The sequence below is a fragment of the Centruroides vittatus genome, unplaced genomic scaffold (genome assembly GCF_030686945.1).
Source record: "Centruroides vittatus isolate TY-2023 unplaced genomic scaffold, ASM3068694v2 contig_971, whole genome shotgun sequence".
Classification (NCBI taxonomy): domain Eukaryota; kingdom Metazoa; phylum Arthropoda; class Arachnida; order Scorpiones; family Buthidae; genus Centruroides; species Centruroides vittatus.
In genome coordinates this window covers 1,375,744-1,399,672 of record NW_027122644.1, presented here as the reverse complement: position 1 = coordinate 1,399,672, position 23,929 = coordinate 1,375,744, and the positions used below count along the sequence as shown (strand labels likewise).

Sequence of the window (23,929 nt, the reverse complement as noted above, 5' to 3'; positions counted from 1 at the left end):
TTCTTTCTATGACAACGTTTTTATTTCTTTCTCTCTGCACACATTTTACTGCAATGTTCCAACATTTTCCATTTTTATCTTTTTTTTTAAATTTATTAAAGGCAGAAGTATTGATGATAGAAAAAGATACAGACAGTGCACAATTACAACAAAATAGTCCAAAACTTCAATTTGATGTTTAACATATGGCTTTGCTACATATATTTACATAGCTATGTCCTATATTTATGCAACCAGTCATATTTTATCAAAAAGAAAAAAATTAAAAAACAAAAAATTAGCGTCTTAAATATTAATTGAGAATTGATTGGTATTAACTTTAATCTATTATAACATATATGTTATGTAAATACTTTGAAAATTTTCAAGATAGACTTGTAAATATTATAAAGAGAACTTCCATAGAAAAAAATTTTGCCTTGTAAAGACTCGTCTATTCTTTAACAATGCTGTACTTAATCTGGTATCAGGTACTCTTTTAATAATATGCTGTACAATATTTCATATTTGGGTATCTTAGTAAAGATAACTGTATGCATAATTCAAGAGATAAATTTGTTTTGTAAGTTATATATAATATCACAGTTACAATGCTATTTATAATTTTATATATAGTATATCTCTCTATGACAAGATAATTTTATATTAATCAAACTGTAAATACAAAAACCGCAGCTGCTTGATTTGGTGGGAAAATATGCAATTGGTATGTCACAATTTCAGCTTGTGTAACGGGATATAAGGATGGATTCATTTCTTAAACAACACATGCACACAAATAATCAACAAATCACAGATTTTGTTTGAAATGTATTAAAAAGTAATGTGCTTTCAGCTTAATTGTCCCTCGGAGGTAAGTGATTGGTTGACCTCCGTCGGGCAAAGTTTTTCTGTACATCGTGCTCAAACCGTGGCCGGTTTCAGCATCAAACCTTCACATCAGATCACACTAATGTCACTTGTAGCCTGAGATCATCAAAAGGAATTCATATTCCTAATATATCAAGTGAAAAATTCCACAAATATACATCTTTGTCCTAATTTACACTTATGGGCATTTCAAGTCTGTTCTACATATTGATTAACTTGAGACCAGAATACGGGATAAGCCAAAGTTGTCCGAAGGGAATTATTATGTTCCTCTAAAGACGTCCGAGCATAGTGGAGCACTAAACTCTTCAATGTTGGATGGTCGTTGAATGGTTCTGCAAATCCATAACCTTTCTCTGTTTTATTGATTAAACAATGACCAATTTTTCCATCAACCCTGGAGAAAAATAATAAAAATATTCATCATTTTATAATATTTGGTACCTATTGAAAATATTTGATATTTTAAAATTCTTAATGTAATTAAATGAATGTTTAAATAAAATGTTCATTAAATTTATAAAAGCCTCTTGCTTTTGTGCAATATATTTAACTAAAATTTAAATATAATTACTTAATGTGAAATAAAGTCATAAAACCTCCTCTGACCATTAATGAAAAAATAATAATGTTTAAACAATAATCAATACTTGTATCATCTATCAATTAAAATCCTTTAATTATATTTTTAAATCCAGGAAACTAAATATTAAAATGGAAATCAACTCAAAACTAAACAAATTAAATTTTAATTGATTTTAATGAGTTCCAAGATATGAATCAAATATGACACTAAATTTTTCAACAGAAAATAATTCCTACCTAGAAAAATTATAAGATATAAATACAGAAATTAAATATTCTTGATTCTATTCATTGTTCTAATTCAAAATTTCCTATATAATGTCATTCTAATCTTTTTCTTTTTTATGAATACCAATTTGATTGATTGAGAAAAAGATTTGTGTTGCATAAGAGAATATATTTTCTTAGCATTGTAACAATAACCATCATGTAGCAATGAGTCCTATTTATAAAGTATGATTTGTTAATAGGTCAGCTATCATCAAATAACCTAAGTGAACTTTTTATTTTATTTCTCTCTAACTCCTAACTATTGTTATAATGATAGAATTCATAAATGCAATGCATCTTCATTATAATAATTTATGCTCAATGATGCATAAATGCTTTCTTTGACTATTGTTTTCCATCTTATATGATGATGATTCCAATTATATGCTCATTCCAAAATTTAAATTTCTAAATTGTGGAAAAAACAATGCACTATTTTAGACATAATAATGCTTTTATTTCAATTTGTATAATTTAAGCTAATTATTTTGATATTAAAAATAAATTTAGATGCTACTTACACAATGGATAAAGCATACTGGCCAGTTCTACTGTTTCTTATCAGAAAAGTCCCATTTGCTTTCCCAGCTAAGAGCTTTTCAGCTTCTTGTCTAGAACAATCTTGTAGAAACCAAGTTGATTCATTGTTATGTGGAAGATCATTTTGAGATGACATTGCATCACTAGAAATTAAAATTTTATTTTTTAATAATTTAATTTAAATTTTTAAATAAAAAAAAAACATTTTGCATTAAAGAAAAATATGTATATTTACCTCACAAAGTCTTTATTTTCTGTAGAGGGATTTAAAATTTTTTGTATTTTTTCAGCTTTAACTCCATTACCTAACATCCACCTAAATTAAAAAATATATAAATATAATATTTAAAACATAATTTTATAAATTAAAAAATTATTTATCATAAAAAGAATGATAACCTACATTTGACAATGTTCCCTTTGTTTGTATAATTGCATTATTTGGTTCCTCAAGGTATTCATTTCCCTATCTAAGGAATGACAATAAGCTGCTTTTTCTTTTAATTCTTTTTCTAATTGAACCTTGTTCTCTTGAATGGCATGTAATCTTTGAGAAAGCATTTCAAAATTTGACATAATTCTGAAAAAAATAATATGTCATAATTAGTTCAATATTCACAACTTTCAATTTATGCAAATTGAATAATAAATTATAATTAATTATTTATTAATTTCTATTAAAATGACACAAAAGATTTAATATACTAATGAAGACTTCTGAAACTTAAAATGTAGATTATTGAGCAATATAAAAAAAATAGGTCATTCAAACAGGAATCCTTTTATAACTTAATTTCTACTTTCCTTGAAGTTATGTTTAAAATTAGACAGCAAGAAGATAATTAATTTGTCACTGCCTTATCAACTACTGCATAGAAGCTTCTTGAAAATTTAAAACTGATTTATTATCTCAAATTCAACAGAACTTTGTTCAAACTGGCAATGTTATATAAATATTTATATAAAATAAATTAAATCATATTTTAGATAACACAATCTAATTCTGAGGTTTTATTTTTCACTATATTTCATTATTTTAATAATTTATGTATTGAATGCTGAATAGAAAAGTTTGTTTGTTATTTCAGTTATGAACAGTATCAAAAATATATGAGCTGAAGTAAAATTTTGAAGTAAGTTTAAGCTTATCTATTCAATTATATATTGCAATATTTGATTACTTACTTACTTTATTATATTTTACTTATTACATTTCCTCATCTATTGTTAATAGTAAACTACAAATATAATATGCACAATCTAATGTTAATCAATTTATATTATATTGTTAATAATATTAAACATTCATCCAGTTTTGATACATATCAAAATTATTATCTTCAGAATATTATTATTAATATGAATAATAGAATGCATGTTTTACAAGCTCATATACAAATTATTATATATAATAATTTTCTAACCATTTTGTTGTTTTAAAGTTAAAAAAATATTTCTTTAAAAGTCAAAAAATAGGTTCTTTCGTGTTTTTAATGATTCAAAGTATTTAAGTATTTTGATATTTTAATAAAGACTTGATGACATTTTGCTTTTTATCTTAAAGTAAACCAAAAACAAGCTATTGTAATATTTTTAAAGTTTTGTTATAGTTAATTTTATAGAAATTTTAACAATGTATTTCTATTTCAAATATCTAAATATTTTGTAATCAAAGGTAATTTAAAATTAAAATTAAATAATTACATTCTCTCATAATAAACGTTTTACAAAATACAGTTCTGCAAGTTACTGGCTTCATTTCAAAACTTTGGGCGATACAAAAAAGTACATGCTTTGTATGCAAAATATTTTGAAACATAGCCAATAGTTGTAAAAGACTAGCCCATATTGATAAACCATTTTTTATTTTAAAATATTTAAGCATAACTAAATAATTAATAATATTAACTTACACTTTTACTTCATGTGGAAGAGCTTCTTGTTGAAATACTTTATGATAATCTAATTGTTCCTGAAACACTGCTAATGTTTCAATGAAAACATCTAATGCTTGTTGTCTGGTTTGAATTTCTTGTAAAGCTTTGTAGAAATTTTCATAAAACTGATCATATTGTCTTGTTTTCTTTTGATATTCTAAATCTATGCTAATTAACTTATTTCTGACCAACTCTACATCAGAAAGATTCCCAACGGCTTCCATCTATCAAATAATTTAAAGTGCATATTTAGTATTATGAACTTATAGTATTTAAAGTTTTTATGAATTTTTACCCTTACCGTATTAAACCGTGACAGTGGGTAAAGAAGTTTAATATCTAGACTTCTATTATATTGTGCAAGAGATACATTCCTATAATAATTAATTAATTCCACCACAGAATAAAATTTTAAAGGTTCAGAAAATCCATATTTTCCATTTCGATGACAAATTTTAATGAGTTTATTACCATTTCCTTTTCTGAAAATAAATTTTAAAAAATGAATATAAATAAATAGACAATTTACAATTAAAAATTAATCTATAAAAATCATTTTAGTAACTATTCAGAATAAACAACAATTACTATGAATACATAACATACAGGAAAACATAAAATAATGCAAGGGGAAACCTTGAAAAACTGAAGGCCAATATATCAGCATGTTTCATCAGAAAAAAAAAGCAGAACTAATAGTTTGTTAAAGCTTTCTTAATGTTTCAAACAGAATATTCTGACAGTCGGTTTTCATCAAAATGTATCAACTAATTTAATTTATTCATTACAGAGCAAATAAATATTAAGAGGATTCAAATATATTTTATTAACAATATTGTATTTAAAAATTAAACTTCAATTTATATTCCAAATCTTCTGATAATATTGTAATAAATAATTTTTTTAAACTTAACTTATTTCATAAATTTTGTTTGCTGTAATAAATATTACTATATGCTGACCTTGATAAGTAAATCAAGGAAAAATTTTAATAAGCATATTTACTATTATAATATTAGCTGTCAAAAATTTAAAAGAATAATCTTATTAATCTCTTATAAGTATTATATTATATTAAATATTTATTACCTTAATGTTAATGTATATTCTCCTGATCCTTTGTTGGAAGAGTCCCTAACTAAAAATGTTCCATCAGGCATATCACGTAATTTTTCATTAACTTCTTCCCTAAACAAATTTGAAAACAAACATTAATTTTATACTTCAAACTAAATAGATGCTATAAAATAAATTTTAGTAAAAAGTTTACCTAGTAATATCTCCCCAATACCATTCTGCTTTTTGAAGCATTTTAATTCCGTCTGTACAATCTTCCACATTTTGACTATTTGTAAGGTCTTCAGCATTTTCAAGAGACAATTTGTGATGATGTGGAACTAAAATTAGTATTTAAATATTTATTGTATAAAAGTATAATTTAAAAAACAATAATAATAATAAATTTTAACATTTGTTTTTAAAAATAAAACCAATTAGTACAAACATGTTAAAAAGTCCAGCAATACTTTAATGGATTGAAATGTTTTTAGTTTAACAACTTTCTTCACATAAATTCATATAACAGAATGTTAGAACACAGGTTAATTTAAAACCTTTTATATTTCATTTACGTTACATAGATTTACCCGAGAAAGAGTGATTACAACAACTGAAGCTGATAAAATATTACTAGACTTTTCAAGGTAATATTTATACTAATACTTATTCAATTTATCTTCACTGTTTATAGATAAAGCCATTAAATTCATTCGAATAAAATAAATATCTTAAATACTACATATACACTAGGCATTTTCTGATAGATTAAATTTTATATTTAAATTTAAATACTTCAAATTAAATTTAAAATTTATCAATTTATAAAATTTGATACAAAAAATATTAAATATTTACAAGTTTAGTTATCTAATGTATTCAATGAATTTTTGTATTCATTCATTCAAATTATTATATGTGACTACAAACATCTGTATGATGAATTAACAAAACTTTATGAATAAAACTAGTAATTACTTTTGTGTAAATTATATTTTATTTTTAAGTATCTAAACTGTACATATTATTAGTCATTATAATTTATACTACCATAATATAATAAATTACAATAATTATTTGTTTTACTGAAATATTTGCAAATTTTGTAATAGCACTCCAAATTTAAGGGAATGTGGCAAAAACTAAATTTTGTTCTTGTAAATTTCATATAATTTATGGCTACGTATATAAGTATATAATAAAAGATAAAAAAAATTGAAAAGAGTCTAAACACCAAAAGGCATTTAGAATACTTAAAGGGTCAATGACTTTAAAATCCAGACAATTTAAAAATCTGGACAAGATTTTGTCCATAAGTTGTCTGGATTTTTCATAATTGTCTATCTTACATAAGTATATTCAATACTTACAATGTGTTGAATCAAATTCTGGTAATTTTTCTCCCCAGTCACATTTCAGAAGTAAGAGTTCAACGACACGAAAATGAAGTTCAAAATTGGATACTACTTCACTGGAATAATATTTTTTTTACATAAATGTTTTATCCTTTTTTTAACAATGAAATTAGTCATTATATATAAATTTTTACCTGATTCTTTCCCAAGGCGGCCTAATAAACACATGACTGAGATCTTGAACAAGAGTAGTTGGTGGGTGACGAAAACCATTTTCATATTGTAACTGACATATTCTACATAAATGTGCCATCACAGTTTGTAGAGTCAATCTGTGATGGATGGGTAACTGCTTAACAAGTTTCTTCAGTGATAATACACATTGTTCTGTGTTGTTGTTTTCTAAAATAAAAATAATAAATAATTATATACCTTCAATGTTGATAAACAAACCTGTAAGTTTTCAAATAAGATTTCTTATTCTAAACACACAACTTGTTTATTTTGCTATAAGCATATAACTATAAATTTTATATGTAATTATATCATACAATTTTTTGTCCAAGGTTACATATATTACATGATACAATACTTTTCATCCTTGATATTTAATGTATATATAAACGTTTAAACTTGTACCATTCTGTTTATAATTCAGACTTACTTGCAATTTCGAGGAACATATCATAATTCTGTACAGATAGAATAGGATTGGGAAGCTCCCTTAGATACTTTTTAAAGGCACTGGCAACACAATTAATATCATAATTTGTTAATTCTGCATTCGTGTCTGTAAATGAATTATTATATATTTCATTATTATAAAAATTATTTTGTTATATCATTTAGTAATATAAATTATATTACCTTCACTAAGTTTTTGCTTTAACTCTGCCACAATATTTGGAGAGATAGGTTTTCGATACATATGATATAAATCAACACCTAAAGAAAATATAATTATTTTAAAAATTCATTGTTTTTATATTTTAAAAATTGTACACATAAATTAAGATACATAGGTAATATTTGATGATGATGAACATATTTATTAGATAATTGTAGAATAAAATAACTGAATAATTCATATATCATCTATATAATTATCATCTAACCTTAAAATATTAAAAGATACTTGATTTTTTTAAATAAATGATAATATATATATAATTTTCAAAAATTTGGTTTTATGATTAATTAATAGATATTAGAATGATAGTAGTACTGTACATAAGAGTATTAAAATAATAAATATTTAAAAAATTATTGACATTAAAATAGCTGGAAAGTTATTTTAGCAGATATTATTTTTTCTAACACCTAATTTGTATTTACATAAAATTTATATACTTCTTATTATTTGTATAAAGTTCAATTTTCACTTCTTTATTAAACTTTTCCTCATTTGTTTGTTTTTCTATATGCTTATTTTAAAATACATAAATTTATATGTTATTGATGCTTACCCTTCATTTGTTTTGCACGCTTTTCAATTTCTTGAATACATCGACAGACTAGTGAAGGTGATGTTTGTTCACTTGGATTAAATTGTACAGAAAGCTCTTTTCCAAATACTAGAAAAAAAATTATGGATTTTTTATTTCTTAAATATTTTGCATTTACTAATAAAATAAATATTAATTAGTGTGCATATTAATTACACTTTTTAATAAATTAAAATAGCTGAATGGAAAATGATGAAATATTATAATTAGGTGTTTAATATAGTTTGATTAACCTTCTAAACTAATAAAACAACAAAAAAAAATTATCGTCATGATCACTCATAAAACTGCCTACTATTAGCCTTCACTACTATTAGATAGTTCTAAACATTTCTTTACAGCACAGAAAAGCTAGGATTGGATGGATGTCCTTGGAGTTTTGCCACGTTACATATTTATGACCTGCCACCCTTTGCACCCCAGATCGACAGTGATAAACAGAAAGGGTTAATGATGACCTTCAGAAGTTCTAGTGGAGAACAACTAGCTCAAGGTTGAATTACACATTGAGAGCATAAATTGTATTTGATTTATTGATTTCTTTAAAGATTTTTGTTAAAAGAAAAACTTTGCTAATCTTAACATCTTAATACAATCTATTTTTATTTTAAAATTTAAATATTTACCTGATGCTGCACTAAGCCTCCTTGGGCTATCTTTATTTTCTGTATATATTGGAGGTGGGTCATGGGTACAGGGATGAGGACAACTAAGTCTACACACTGTAAAATTAATTTGATTCTTTTGTAATTATAGCTATCATAGTTTATTGGTTGAAATCAAATGATTAGAAATTTTAACAATATTGATAATCTATTTATTAATCAGCTTACCTTGACACAAAATATTTTGATACAAAAAATTGTTCAAATAAGCTTGGCACTTTTCACATGACAAAGGAGGTGGAAATGTATGTTCAAGCAACTGCTGTTGGCATCTTGGAGATGCTAAAAAATAAGAAAATATTGTTGATGAAAAGTAATATTAAATTTTATATTTTTTAAATTCTATAGGGGAAAAAATACCTACTTTCCCCATCTGTACAGGATTCATCAATAACATTCTTGGTTTCTTCCATAGAACTCTGAAATTATATATATTATATAATTATTGTTTCATGTTGTATAAATCAAATTTTTTAAATGAATTTAGGGTTTTAAGACTTAAATTTAAGAAAGATCAAAAGTAAAATATTTTAAATGAAAGAAGAAAAAGGCTAATACAAATCAATGAATAAAAATACTATTTTTCAGTTTTGCTTATCAATTTTAATAGAATAATATATATAGTTATATATATAATTTGCTAGTATTTCAGACATATACTTACGTTATTTCTGGAACAGAATCCATCTACACATAGAACTAGTGCTTTTTGTTTAAAATCTTCATTAATGCCCATATTCTATATAGAAAAAAAATAAATTCTAAGAGACCGTGTCATTTTTTTAAGTAGTACTATTTATGTATACATAATATTTATAATAAACACGTGTATATTTAAATTTTATGATTGTTTGATTAACCGCCTTGGGAATTTAGTCACATTCAATCTGTTTACCATTAAATAGTTGCTCTAGTTTGTCTAGCCATTGAATAAACAATCGACCACGTGGTGGACAAAACACGTGGTCGATAAATTTTCTACCAAATATGTTTGCCACATCGTGGCGCCTCGATCGGGACTAGAACATGTCGTTTTTGATTAACTTGTCCCGAAGGTGGTGATTATGCAAGTATTATTATGTGTCCTGTCACGGCCAATAGAACGTGCAAAACGTTGGAACTTCGCCAACATGAATCACATTTCCCAGAATTTACGAGACTTTTAATATTTATAATAAGAATTTTTTTTTCTCTCGGTAATGACTCAAGACTAGGCTTTAGCAATTTATTGAATTCCGCCTTTAAAAAATATTACTAATAATAAACTATAATTGCTAACAATTTAGAGAACAATGATTGATAGTTACGCTCGAATTACTTAAGGAAAAAGAAATAGCTTTTTTTTTTAATTTCCCCATTTCCCTAAAAGTTTAATTTCTTCATTTAGTAAAATAAAAAGAAATCAATAAGAATATCTATTATGAATTTCTTATGGATTGATTAAATGCGTTTAAAATTATAACGAACAATTGAAATACAACAATTGATTTTTAGAATTTATAAACCTGAAGGATCTTTGATAAATTGACCAGTTGCATGCATTCCGGTCACAGAGTTGGAAATAAAAACATTTTGAGTATTTTTTTTTTTTTTTTTTTGAATCGAGGTTGCCTAGATATATCAAAAGCTCAAGCGCCGTTGCTAGGCGCCGTACAGGAAGTGTTGCAGCTATCACAGCGCCGACATCTTTTACCAAGGGCAATGCGGACATTCCACCCCCTTCCCCCATCCTTCCAAGGACAGAGAGGCCTTGGGGTATGTCGTACGCCGCGGCATGCAGTCGAGCAACTGACAGACCCCCTGTAGCAGACATTCAATTCTGGTTATCCTTTGGAAACTAAAGGATGACGTTGTGGTCACGTGATGCCCGTCATGTAGCGTATTACAGCACCACTGTTGACATTTTAAGAATAGTGTTTTTTGATTTTACTCTAGTTGTTTGGCTTTACTTTCATTTATCTAATTAACAAAATAACGTTTAATTTATCAGCAAACAAAAGATTTAAAAATACGACCAGGTATTCTCAACGTAGACGTAAACGAAACTATACGTTTAAAATCTAACTTAGGCGCTCTTTGGATCAACACGATTTGATGCCAATAACCGATATTCTATACACGCTACGCACAATAACTCTTACCTAACTACCGTACATCTACCTTAGTTTATTTTGAGTAAACGTAGTTAAAATCCTTTATCATTGCCAGATTGTAAAGTGTGAAAAATACAAAGCAGATAACACGTATCTTAATAGATTATTCAATTACTCGAGTTTGGTGGAATTGGGAAAAAGTTTTAAATAAAAATAAAATGAAAAGGAATCAAATATCTAAGAAACGGCATAGATATGGAATTACATTCTTAATGCTTATTACTATTCTTATAGTTTGGCACGAGGGCCCGGAAACAATTTACTCCTTTAAAATTATGCCTTATACTTCTAAAAAAATTCCCCCCCCCTTTTCTTTGTAATTTAAAATTCTTGATCAAATTGTATATTGTATTATATTAAACAGTCATTTAAAAAAAATTATTTTGCTTATACGAAACTATATTCATGTTAACATTTTATAGAAAGGCACACTAGTACCACGTTTCATATACATAACGCCCTAATTATATGCTGTTTCCTATATAATCCCACATGTAGACCTATTGTATAGACTTACATAAAAAAATAAACTATATTCAAATTTAAATTTTACACAAACACCCTTTATACAAAATTTATATTTTGTATTATCATATATTAAATTACATAGTATTAACACATAAAATAAAGTTTTCCATATTTAAGCTAATTTTGCTATAGTTCTCACGCTTTCCCTTTTTTCTTTACAGTTTTAAGAATTTTATTAATTATTCCAGCAGATTTCTGTGCATGCATTAATATGGAATGCAGTATAATAATTTTACATTTTAACCATTCAAACAGTGTGCATAATTTTATAAAATTTAATAAAAACAAGACCGAAATTATTTTATATAAATCATAAATATTGTACACAAGCGTAGAGAAGTAAATTATATTCAAAACTAGATTTTTGGAAAAATTCATATTGATTTCTTTTATCGAAAATTCGGATAAATTTAATTAGTATTTGTTTTAATTGAAAAATTCTTTTGAACTGGTTACGTTTTCACGTATTTATCTGATTGGCCTTGAAATCTTAATAATTCTTATGAGTAATATAATTGCGATTTTTTTTTTCCTTTTTTATAAAGATTACTTTAAAATCTAATATTTGAAGCTGTATAGCGTCAAAACCGAAACAAAATTGAAATGTTATATGAATTGACGATGGTGATAATATTAAGATGCATCATAAGAGGAAAAAGTTATAAATTTTCTGTGACAGTAAGGATTTCCCCGTTGGAAAATTACATTTTCGATAATTTGAAAGAGTTTTCATGAAAGCGATTTTAGCCATTTGTTCTGTCAAGGATAAAAATACATGTAAAATCTATTAACTAGTACATGTAGGAATGAAAACGATATAAACAAAATTTCTATTCTGAAAATGTTTCGAAATTCCAATAGACTTGGCATATCTAAATACGTAATTGGTATGGGAGGAATAAGTCAACAAAAACATATTTCATGAAAAACTGTTTAAAAGGGTCACTAGTTTTATTCTTCAGCAGTTGGCCTCTATATTTTAACTCTTGTACTCAACCTTGACTAAGATTCTGATAGACTTCCAAATTGCTCTTAAACAGTCTTTAAATTTAAGGAATTTTGCGCTCGCTGGCTTTTGTTCGATTTTCGTTTCTGGGACAAACAAATCTTTCTGTACCTATTCTAAAATAGTTTTTTGGTCGAAGTTATCGCTAAATTCGGTCTTCAAATTCGCCGTTACTGTAATCTTAAACGTTTCGGAAACGGAACGGGAATTTCAATTAATAAAAAGTTCTTTTTTTAAAGTGACCATTCTAGTAAGTTTAATAAATCATTATGAATGAAATAAAATAATATTACGTGATTTACAATGACAGGCAACGAGAAACAAAAATAGGTCAATTAGTTCCTGTAACTTCAATCCATAAAAAGCCATTGAGAAATAGTATGATAATTGGCCGGCAGACGGCGACGTGGAAATAGTAACGACGTGTTACATTTTTATTAATAATACAATTGTCCGCTCTCGACCCTAACGTGGTATAATAAACTTAACGTCTTAAAAATAAAATAACTTGATTTTAATTATCTATTTCGAAACATAATTATTAATAAAATCGAATGCAGTTTAATCATTTTTATCTAAATGATGGTCGCATGTTTCGTGATCACCTGTTGCAGCTGTCACGCAGACTATCACGAACACGGGTCAGGCACCTCTTAATAGATAGTTACGTATTAAGACTTAGAGCCACCTTCGTTTATGATTTTAGAATAAGCTGAAACAAGCGCTACATTTTCTTTCTTTAATGAAGCAAAATGGCGTCTGCAAAGATTCGTGACGTCATTATAACCCCATTACCCGATCGAGATAACCAACACTTTTTTTTAGCTTATATAAATCTACCAATAGAATGCTTCTACACAGAATGTAATCGGGTCTTTTTACTAGAGTCAACGTTACCCCCTTAAGTTAAGCGAATGACGTATACTTAAAGTGTAATTAGCAAATTACAATTTTTATTATTCCGTTCCAAATCCGAAACGAGACTAGGTCCTACCAATTAATATTCAAAAGGCGGAATAACGTTTCGCTTAAGGCTAAAAGTTTTTTTTCTCCTTGCTGATAACACGACATAAGGGTAGAGGGGATTACTTTGTCGAAAAATACTAACGTAGCAACAAGAATATCGAGTTCTTATTTCCATCTTATGATTCATTTTGGTTTATATATGAACCTTCTTTATATATTGAGAAAATTTCTATATATATATATATATATATATATATATATATATTTTTCAACATATATCGGTTTTTCTGCTTCTCTGGATATTTATACTTGGCATTAAGAAAAATATATACATGTACAGGTACTGTACAATAAGCTGTTCTTTTAACATTACAATGAATGACATAAAATTACAATTTCTACATTTTTCAAAATTTCATTCTTGTATTATTTCTGAGTATTTATTCGCTGTAAGCTAATTTATATTTTTTCACCTTACTTTTCCAAGTAAATTCTTTCCTTAAAGTATATTTAAAACATATTTTCCCCTAAAGCGCACTTGTAGCGAATTCACGTAATTAAGCTGCAGAAGCAAAAACTTTCCCAAAAAATTCCTATAACGATATATCTTATAAATTCTCCCTACAATTAAATAAGTTTCATTTTTTTTCTTTTATGATTAATTCTATTTTAGGCTTCTTTACGACTTTATAAAAATAATTTTAACGACGAAACGCGATAAAAATGCTATCAGATCTAAACCAGTTATAACTCAGATAGGCCTCATGGATGCTAATTTTAAACAAGATTATAAAAGGAGAATTTTCAATTTTTAAAAATTACGGATCAAGAATTTAACTCTTTCAATATTAATCAATGAACTTCTGTCATCGATGCTTGGAATAGATACCATCTTAGAAGTCACCAGATTAAAATCAACCAATCAGAAACTTCTTAACGTCACCTAGAATGATATATGCCTTCAAAATGACAAGGGTTATATTTCATCTAAGGACGTTCTAAAGTAGAATGTTTTTTCTCTCCCCTTTCTTTTTCATTAGTCGCCGACCAGGCGACCATTGGGACCTCTCCAAAAATCAGTGCTGCCACGAAGCATCGTATTTCTTCAATTTTCGACTAGCCTATAACCTTCATGATTTAGTAGCGAGACTATATCCTTTTTCTGCTATTCAACGATACAAAATTCTCTAAAATTCAATCATATTTCTCTCTATAAGAAAACTGATCTCACTCTTGAAAAATAATTTATAGGCAAGGGGAAAAAATTGTTTTCTTATCGGTATTAATTTAAACATGTACTAATAATAAATTTATTACTTAAGATATAAATTTCTTAAACGTTTACTTACATAAAACTTTTATTTTTAAACCTTAATAATTAATGAAAATTTCCCTACATTTTATATTTGCTTGTAATAATTTTTTTATATTATAATTTGTGTAACTTTTTTAAAGTTATAATAGCACAATTTAAACTTTATGAGAGTTGAAAACTAATTAAAAGAAACTTCATAAAGTAGTTGAAGAAGATAGACTAAAGTATATCATATCTTAAGACCGATAAGTTCTCCTGTAAAATGATTTGACTTAGTGAAGTTCAGAGGTCATTCTTAACTACACTTTGCGTAACTTATGCGATAAAATATATAAATTGAAATGTTGCAATTTTTAGCAGTTGTATTGTATTATATAATGAAGTTCATTCATAAGAAACGTAATATTGAAAGAGTCAAAATAAACAAAAATTAGTACTATAAAAATAACATATTATATTATAAAACGAAAATAATACTTTTTATCGATATATATTTAAATAATATATATATTTTATATAACTTAAATAATTTATACAATTTTAAATCAAATTTTGAATCAGTTCTAAACCCGTTTTATCTTAAATGGTTGACCCCAAAGATTATCAAAGGCAGTTAGCCTATATACCATGTATAATTATTGATCCAATAAAGATTAGATTATCTTATTTAAAAAATTATAAAATTCAATTCAAAAAATCTTTTCTTAGACTCTTTTTTTTTTTCTTCTTCTTCTTCTTCTAAAATGTTATTTAACGTTCAAAAACTACGGACGATCTTGATTGGACGTTTCAAATTCTACACAACCTAATTGGTTATTTTAAATTTTATAAATTAAAATTATATTTCTTATAAGAAACTCTAAAATAGAATTATTCCTCATTAATTTTAAATATTTGTTTTCAAAGTTTAAAAACTTTTTTGATATTAAAAATTGTATATTGTTTAAAAGTATATTTTTAGTATAAGAAAAATATTGAATCTCAAGACGTCCGGTTTTGATTTAAATTAAATCTTTACGCCTCCATTTTATTGATTGAAGCAAATCTAACCTTTCACACTCATATTTAAACTATAGCAGCATGATTAATTAACTCATATTTATTTAATCGAGATATCTAGTTCGTGTAAAGATTGGAAGATGCATAAAACATTAAATATTTTACATCTTCAAAAACTTCCAAACTAAAAAAAAACAAACAATTTTATGATATAAATAAGATGTAATCAATATTTATAATGTATAAAATATCGAAAAACATTTCAGAATATATATATATATATATTACTTAATACTTATTTTAATTAATATTATAAAAGAATTATTTTTAATATTTATTATAAAAATGTTGATAATAAAATAATATATGTATACGATTAATTAAAAAATAACCAATTAGAGAACTCCTTTTGGTTCGTTTAAAAAATTAGCCAATGGCAGAGCTCGATTTTTTAAAAAGAAATCATAAATATCAATACATGCGTGTTGTATACATAAAATCAAATCACGTCAGTTTTAAGTAATTAAAGATGTAAAATTATTCTTTGTTTTCGGAAAGCAAAACTAAACTAAAAAATCAATAATTCATTCAAGCATTCTAAATGTCGATAATTCTGCCGACGACTTGTAAAGCAAGTAGTCCGCCTACCGGTATCCATTTTTTTTTTTTTTTTTATCATCATTTTAACTTTGATACTATGATAAATTATTAAAAGAAAAATATCTTGAATCAAATCTCTGGCAGCAAAAGAATAAAAATGGAATCGAATAAGTTTAAATTGAAACAATGAGTTCAATTTTTATCTTGGTTCATTTCTAATCTGAAACGATTAACAATAAAAAATATATATATAAATAATTATAATTATTATTAAAAAATATAATATTAGAGAGAAACCACGCCTATGAAAAAAGCTATTGAAGATAGTTATATATATATATATATATACACAAAAAAAATTGAGTTTCTTCCACTTCATTTAGTTCTGAGAATCACCAATAGAGGCGCCTCGCGTGGCCTAGAAACTAGATAGATGAAACGTTAACGTTAACCTAGGTATTTCGTGACTGCAAATCATCAATTTATTAACGAGACCATATTTTTTCTTTTTCCTATAGGAAAAAATAAACTCAAAAAAATCACAAAAACTAAAATTACCAGTATCAAACGAAGAATTACGCTACAAAAAAAAATTATTATAGCAAATTAATACCTGGAAAAATCAGTGAGAGTGCGAGAACAGAATTTTCGTGCTAATGTAACGAAAAAATTTCAAATTTTTCTATAAGACGGGGGAAAAAATTAGAATTGTAAACGTAAAAGGGCGTATAAAAAGCAGTTTCTCAAAATAGTTTCCTTTCTCACACATCGTAACTGTGAACTTGCACTCTAATGACTTTTGACTTCAGTCATTTGGAAGGTTGGATAAGTTTATTTATAGAAAAGAATTTAATTCTGTTAAGAAAACTTGAAACACTGTTTAAATTTTAAGGTTGTTAATAACGTTTACTGAAACGGAATAGAAATATTTTTTTCCAAATGTTTCTGAATTTAAAATGCGAATAAATTCGAGAAGAGAACATACGGAAAGAAGAAATGTGACACCAGAATGTTGGATCTATCAAAGTGCAAGGACATTAAAACGAGGGCAGATACACGTAAAAGTACGACACGTGTGCCGTTGGTTGGTTATAGCTCCCTTCCCTGTAGTAGTCATGACGACGACAAACTCCATTCTCTGAGAAAAATTCGAAATTCTATGGAAGCCGACACACATTTATAAATTTTTTAAAATAAAATAAATATAATTTAAGATATTTTTTCTTTTCAAGAAAAAAATCATTTTTATTTCGAGGGGAAAAGATATTCTTCGTATCAGAAAGGGTCATGTCTGATATAACGATAACATACTATTAATAACTAATCTGCCCTATTAAAACTAGAAAATTTCGAAATCGATTTTTATAAGGGAAAAAATATTAGAAACATTTTTATTAATTATTCTAACAGAATAAATAATATTTCGAATTTAAAAAAAAATGATTAAAAATTACACAATTATTAATTAAAAATCGATTATGAAACATTTATTATTACTCGATTATTTTATGTTCGATTATACATTTCAAGTAATCGATTTTTCGATCATAAAGTGCAAATAATCGATTACTTTCAAAAAATTTTCTGTGATGCATTTAAAATTTAAAAAAAAAATTACAATTTATTTCGAAAGAAATCGATTATCTGAATCGATTATTTCTAAATAAATTAACAATTTTTTTAAAAACAGATAATCGAGTTTAATTAACAATTACAAAATTGATGTATTAATCAAATAATCGGTTAAAAGTATCCTATTTCACTCAACATATGATATATTATAATCATATTTTATTACAAATATTTTAGAATTAGGATCTCTTAATGGATTATCTAGAGGGAAACCGAACCGAATGATTTTAGGATTTATATAATTCTTAACCACACAAGAAAAATCTATTAGAAGTATTCTTCTTCGACATAAAATAATTCACTTACCAAAAAACTTGTATTATCGTAACTAATCATCTATTCGCCTTTCCGGATGAACTCGAATCCTTTCATTATCCGTACCAAACCACCCTAAAAACTATGATCTAAGCTTGCAGAAACAAACGCATCAGAGTTTTTCTTGAAAATGTCGATAAAATATTAAAACTCACGTTAAAAAAAAACAGTATTAATAATTAATTCATTTAACATTATACACGATTACGATAACTAATTAAGCCATAACTATTAGATTTAATTCGGTTTGTGACATCTTCCGAACCGTTTCTAATGATCACAAAGTAACTACATCATAATATATGATCGATTATATAAAATATAATTTTATTACACGTTCACTCGTGATCGATTTAATTGAAAAAAATAATCGTGTTAATTACGAAAGTAAAAAAAATAATAATCCTGTAGCATAGTATCATTTATGAATGGTTATAAGTGTCACTCGATAAAGGAGTTTTTCTTTCGGACTGTATTCGCTGTAAGTTTCCATATTGGTTTAGGCTTGCACCAAAGAAATACATATAAATTGGAAGAAAAAAATTTTAAAAAGGATTTTTAATCGTTATAATTATAATAAGAAGTCGGTGCTATCCTGTACAGCATCCACGTGTATGACCTACTGCATTTATACGGGTGGATATGCACTCTATGCGTACAGTAAGGAGGAATTGATTGTGCTGAGAAACGTGTTCGTGTTCCATAACTTAACCTTATTAAAGGTTATTGCCATTTTCGTAAAAATTCTACTCAGTTTGGGATAATCTAAAAGTCTCGCATGTATAGTATTATACATATATACTCGTACATAAAAATATACAAGTTATAATGTTTGATTAGCATCGAAACTCAAACAAACCGCCCGTTATAAAAATAATGATACCATTAACGATAAAAAGCAGAGTAAAAAAAAATATATATATATATAATTTATATATACATGACTGTACATAAATTAAAAGAACATAACAGGAGCGTATCTGTAATTAAAATATCGAACGTTACCTTGACTCTTAACCCGCAATAATTTAGCTTCGAATATCGAGGACACAGACGTTCACGTGATTGGACAAGCAGCCACTTGGTCAAGTGACTGGACTTAGGAGTCTCTCTCTTTTTATTGTTATTTTTTTAATAATTTAAAATGAGTTTATGTATTGTCATTCAACAAGTTGTATTATTTAAATAAATTTTAGAAAAGAGGATAAAGTTTAACACGAAAAAAGTGCATGAACATGGAAGTTGCAAAATCATGACTAAATTAGCAACCATCTGTTCTTAACTTGAAAGAGGAGAAATAGCAGATACTCGTGCATTATTCTATGTCAACGTACTCAGAATGATTGTAGGTGGATGAAATATTCGGATGGTTTTTATAAGCTTTAAAATGTCATATATCACTCTACTCTTTATAATGTTTTGGTTTATATCAAAGCATTTTTCGATTTTAAAAATTGAATTTTCGTCTAGAATTCTTTTAAAAATTCTTTATAAAATATTTTCTTTTTTAATTAAAACGAAGGATTTTTAAAATGAAATTTGTGTTAACTGACCCTAGAAACAAGCAACTAAAATGTGCAATTTGTAATGAGACTATGAAAATTGTATGGAATAACTTTTTAAATTTATAATTTATTTTTTTATAACAGTGATGATGAAAAGTTGTATATAATAACACATAAAATGAACAGATCTAATTATCATTTAACTTAATTGTAACGTTATTATTAGTTAAACTCAACTCGCGATTATTTTTTAATGATCGGAGCGCGGGAATATGAACTGTAATTAACCAGTAACACATTTATCTAATTTTCTACGTCACAATTAATAAAATTAACCAGAAACAAAAAGAATTGGAAGAGAAGAAAAGAGAGAGAATTCCCAAGATAAAGTAGAAAGCGACGCGACGCGACGCGATGCGACTAGATGGTACAACACGACTTATTACGCGACGCAATTAAACTTACAAGTTAGTTATACAGTATAATCCGCGACGCGATGCAAAGAACAATTGGAAACGCGATGCGCTCGCGAGCTTAGAGAAACTATTGAGAATAAATCGCAACGCGACGCGCACGCCGAGCTGGAATCTTTATGGTTAAATGTACGAAGCAACACGCGTAAGAATAGATTAATGCATGAATAGAACGTGAATGAGAATATATAGCATAATATATCATACAATACAATGTAATGTAGTATAATATAGGATGCGACGCGAATGGAATTGGAATCACAGGCGAGTGAGCACGATTTGAGTATAAAAATAAGAAAATAGCACTACTATAGCAATAAAACTACTCACCATATCATTACTGTAACCGTTACTTGGATTAATAGGTAGACACACATTATATAAACATCTACAGTCCGGCTTTGATTGTGCGGGATGACTATGTGCGGGGTGGCTGGTGGTCCCCGGCGGACAGGGGCACCCGTTGCACCACCTTTGATGCACGTGTACCGTAGTGGTCCCTGTGGTAGCTGTGGGTCCCGATGCGGTACCGCAGCACGTTTCACAACCACAACCGTCGTCTGCAGCCAGTAGCAAACCGGGGGGATGCATTTTTATAAAGATGGTAGCACAAGCCTATACATAGCACGTGTTGCGATCGATGTGGCTTAGCCGGCAACTAATGACTGACCCGGCTCTCGACTAGCACTCCTCAGATCCGTCCCATAATGCAACTGCAACCAGCTGAGTGATAACACGTGATCATTCCAGTTGCTACGGCTGTGGTCCGAAAATGGAAGCCGATAGGAGGTAGTAATGCTGGTTGTCATGGCGAAATCGTGGCCTCGTCCATTACAAGGTCGGATGGAGAAGAGTGAACAGACGTCATATTGCTGTTTCAAGGGCAGAACAGATGTTAGTTTGCCTTATTTCCGAAACAATTTTTTTTTAATTCTTTCTTTTATGTTATATTCATTAATTATGTTTAAAAATGTATAAATGAAAAATCGATTTTTATACGTATTAATTTTTTTCATACATTTATAAGTATTCAATTGAGGTATAAAGGTCGGTTTAATGCGGTTCAATTACAATTATATGATTCAGATAACAATAAAACGATATATGATAATATGATACAAACTCTAATAATAGGTATATTTTTAAAATATTTTAAAAATAAATTTATAAACTAATTATTAGTGTTAAGTAAGCTAGACATAGCCTATTACTATTATATATATACAACTGACCCGTATTGATTGATATGCCCTTTTAGAGGGGTGCGAAAAAAACTTTTAGTGCTATCAAACGTAACTAATAAGCTTTGCAAACCAAACTAGTTAAGTTACAGAATTATATAAATATCTTAATTTCTTAGAGCATAAGCCAAACCGATTTTAGTCAGTTGGCTTCTTTTCTTTGGAACATCAAAAAGAGACATAATTCATTTTATAAGTATGTTTTCTCTCATTTGGAACCTGTTTTCTAAGTTTAGAGGCCAGGAAGAGATCCGTAGGTTACTAATTATTATTCAAATGTTAATTTTACATCTTGTACATTATTAATTGGGTTAAAACAGAACACGCGCATACTATGCAATGCTGAAAAAGCTCTATTCGAGCCTGATCGTGTACTATTACTTCATTTGTCATCTTGTACAGTACATCCCATGTTATAAAAATGATGTATCCTCCCCCTAAGACAAAAGCTTTAAATTTTTATAATAAGAGCTCTTTTATAAGATCCGTCCCTAGCCATATTGTCATTTAAATGCCGTACAGGGCCGGAAGGAGCTATACGACGCCCATGGTTACCGGTAACCACCCTCTATTACTAAATTAACCATCCCATCCGAGCTTCCCCGATCCCTTTTAAACACTCCTGTTGCTGGGGCGGTAAGTTAAAAATTAACTCGTACTAAAAATTCTCTCTAAAGTATGGTTTTACTAATAGGATTTATAGTTAACTCGAACATGCGTGAGAACATGCAAAAAAATTCTATATTTAGTAGTATAATTTATCATATTTACATCTACTAATGTAACCTACAGATTGTCACTCCTCGATTTTCTTTTACACTACAATCGAATAATAGGTTAACGAACTATTAAAAGAGTGCAAGTAAAAACTTATTGAATCGATATTTTCCCTGTTTATGTTTAAGTAAATGTTGACATTTTGCTGTAAAAGCACTGAGAGGGAGGGATATCTTTCTCTCTCCTTAACGAGTCTTGACAGACGAAAAAATTTTCCATCATTGACTGCTCCGTTTGTATTTTTAGCAAAAACAAATTCATTGATTACTCTTAAACAAACTTTTTCAATGATTTCTATTTTATATGCAACTTTTCACATATATATATTTTTCATTTTTAGTTTAGTCCACGTCATTTAAAGTTCTATTATCCGCTTTAGAGACTGTTGGAGGGGTTAGGTGGGCGGAAAGTCCTGTTCATAAGCTTAATGGAGCTACAAATTAAGTTCTTGTCACATATGGGCCTCAAAACTGGATATCTTGTCCCCTCGGAATCCGTGCTGTTATAACGAAACTACAGCAATCACATTGGAAGGAAACCTTATTAAGTATCATAGACTCATCTCTACAATTGGCTTCTAGAAAAGGTTCAAAACTTATTAGAAGAATCGATTTCAAGTTTTTTACTTTGCAAAGTTTTTAGTGTAAAATTACTTTTTAAAAAAATACTGTTTCGTAATGAAACTTGTATTATTTATTTATTTTTTTTTTTTTGTCAGAATTTTTAGCAGAGTTAGCTATTTTTAAGTCAACTCAAACTCATTCATGTTCATGTTTCTAAAGTATTGATTTTAAATTAAATAAAATCGCTTATAAAAGAATAAAATAACAGTTTGAATTTTGTTTTATTTATAGGCATCCTGCTGTCTAGAAGCAGCACCAATTCTTGATAAATCTTTGCTTTCTTGACCTTGTTCTCTTCGAAATGTAGACTAATTTAAAATTTCTGCTTTTTTTTTTAACGTTTTAAAAATACATTTAAGGTTTTCTTTAAGCTTAAATTTTATATTAGAATAATGTAAAAGAACATGTTATGATTTATGTTAATATTTAAAAAAAAATTAAAATTGTTAGATATACTGTATCTTTCGTATGTAATTACCGCAACGCAGGTCAATGGCCGACATTAGTATTATATGATATTTTTAGAAGGTAATTGTATAGAACTGACTAAGCGAACAATGTAGTTTTAGGATGATTATTTTAACGGGTTTTAAATTATATATAATAATACTTAGTAACAATTTTAAAATGTAAAATATAATAATTATAATTTTTTTAAATACTACAATTTGAAATTAGTAATACAGTTAAATCTAGTTTTTATACAAAAGCACACAACTTATATAGATTCTGTACATACTTTCATACATAAAATTTTATATGTATATAACATATAACACGAATTTTGGTGTTAGGTATCGCATAGTGTATGATGTTAACAGATTGCACATGATTGGCTATAGAAATACTGTACGGTATATATTTTCTATGTAGTTATACAGCTACGTGTGATATATAGAGCCTTGAAATATGGGCAATATAATGCATTATATAGTCATGCACATACAGTATTTTATGCACATACTCATACATATATAGTATTACATGTGCATTATATATAAAATACACATATG

The 23,929-nt window shown here is 27.3% G+C and overlaps 1 protein-coding gene across 2 annotated transcripts; it reads right to left on the bottom strand.

Annotated features, from left to right (window-relative positions):
• LOC136985543 (phosphatidylinositol 3-kinase regulatory subunit gamma-like) lies at positions 1-20,980 on the bottom strand. 2 transcript variants are annotated; one of them, XM_067282846.1, is made up of 18 exons: positions 20,606-20,980; positions 9,448-9,522; positions 9,148-9,202; positions 8,952-9,065; positions 8,745-8,840; positions 8,080-8,187; positions 7,481-7,558; positions 7,278-7,403; positions 6,808-7,015; positions 6,629-6,729; positions 5,473-5,599; positions 5,292-5,390; positions 4,504-4,684; positions 4,179-4,426; positions 2,669-2,845; positions 2,501-2,581; positions 2,247-2,408; positions 1-1,267 (listed from the first exon to the last, which is right to left on the bottom strand). In XM_067282846.1, the coding sequence occupies exons 1-18, from the start codon at positions 20,864-20,866 to the stop codon at positions 1,060-1,062; spliced, it is 2,505 nt and encodes an 834-aa protein (XP_067138947.1). In that variant the 5' UTR covers positions 20,867-20,980; the 3' UTR covers positions 1-1,059. The 2 variants fall into 2 exon arrangements, with proteins under 2 accessions (XP_067138947.1, XP_067138948.1); XM_067282847.1 differs by lacking the exon at positions 20,606-20,980 and adding an exon at positions 9,679-10,002.
• Between the last annotated feature and the right edge of the window lie 2,949 nt (positions 20,981-23,929).

Bases quoted from the DNA above. Each gene is read 5' to 3' on its own strand.
- LOC136985543 (XM_067282846.1), bottom strand. From the start codon at position 20,866: ATGCATCCCCCCGGTTTGCTACTGGCTGCAGACGACGGTTGTGGTTGT. The intron at 7,016-7,277 runs GTAAGTCTGAAT...TTTTTATTTTAG, and splicing joins TATGTTCCTCGAAATTGCAA to AAAACAACAACACAGAACAA. The intron at 1,268-2,246 runs GTAAGTAGCATC...ATTTTTCTCCAG, and splicing joins CAGTATGCTTTATCCATTGT to GGTTGATGGAAAAATTGGTC.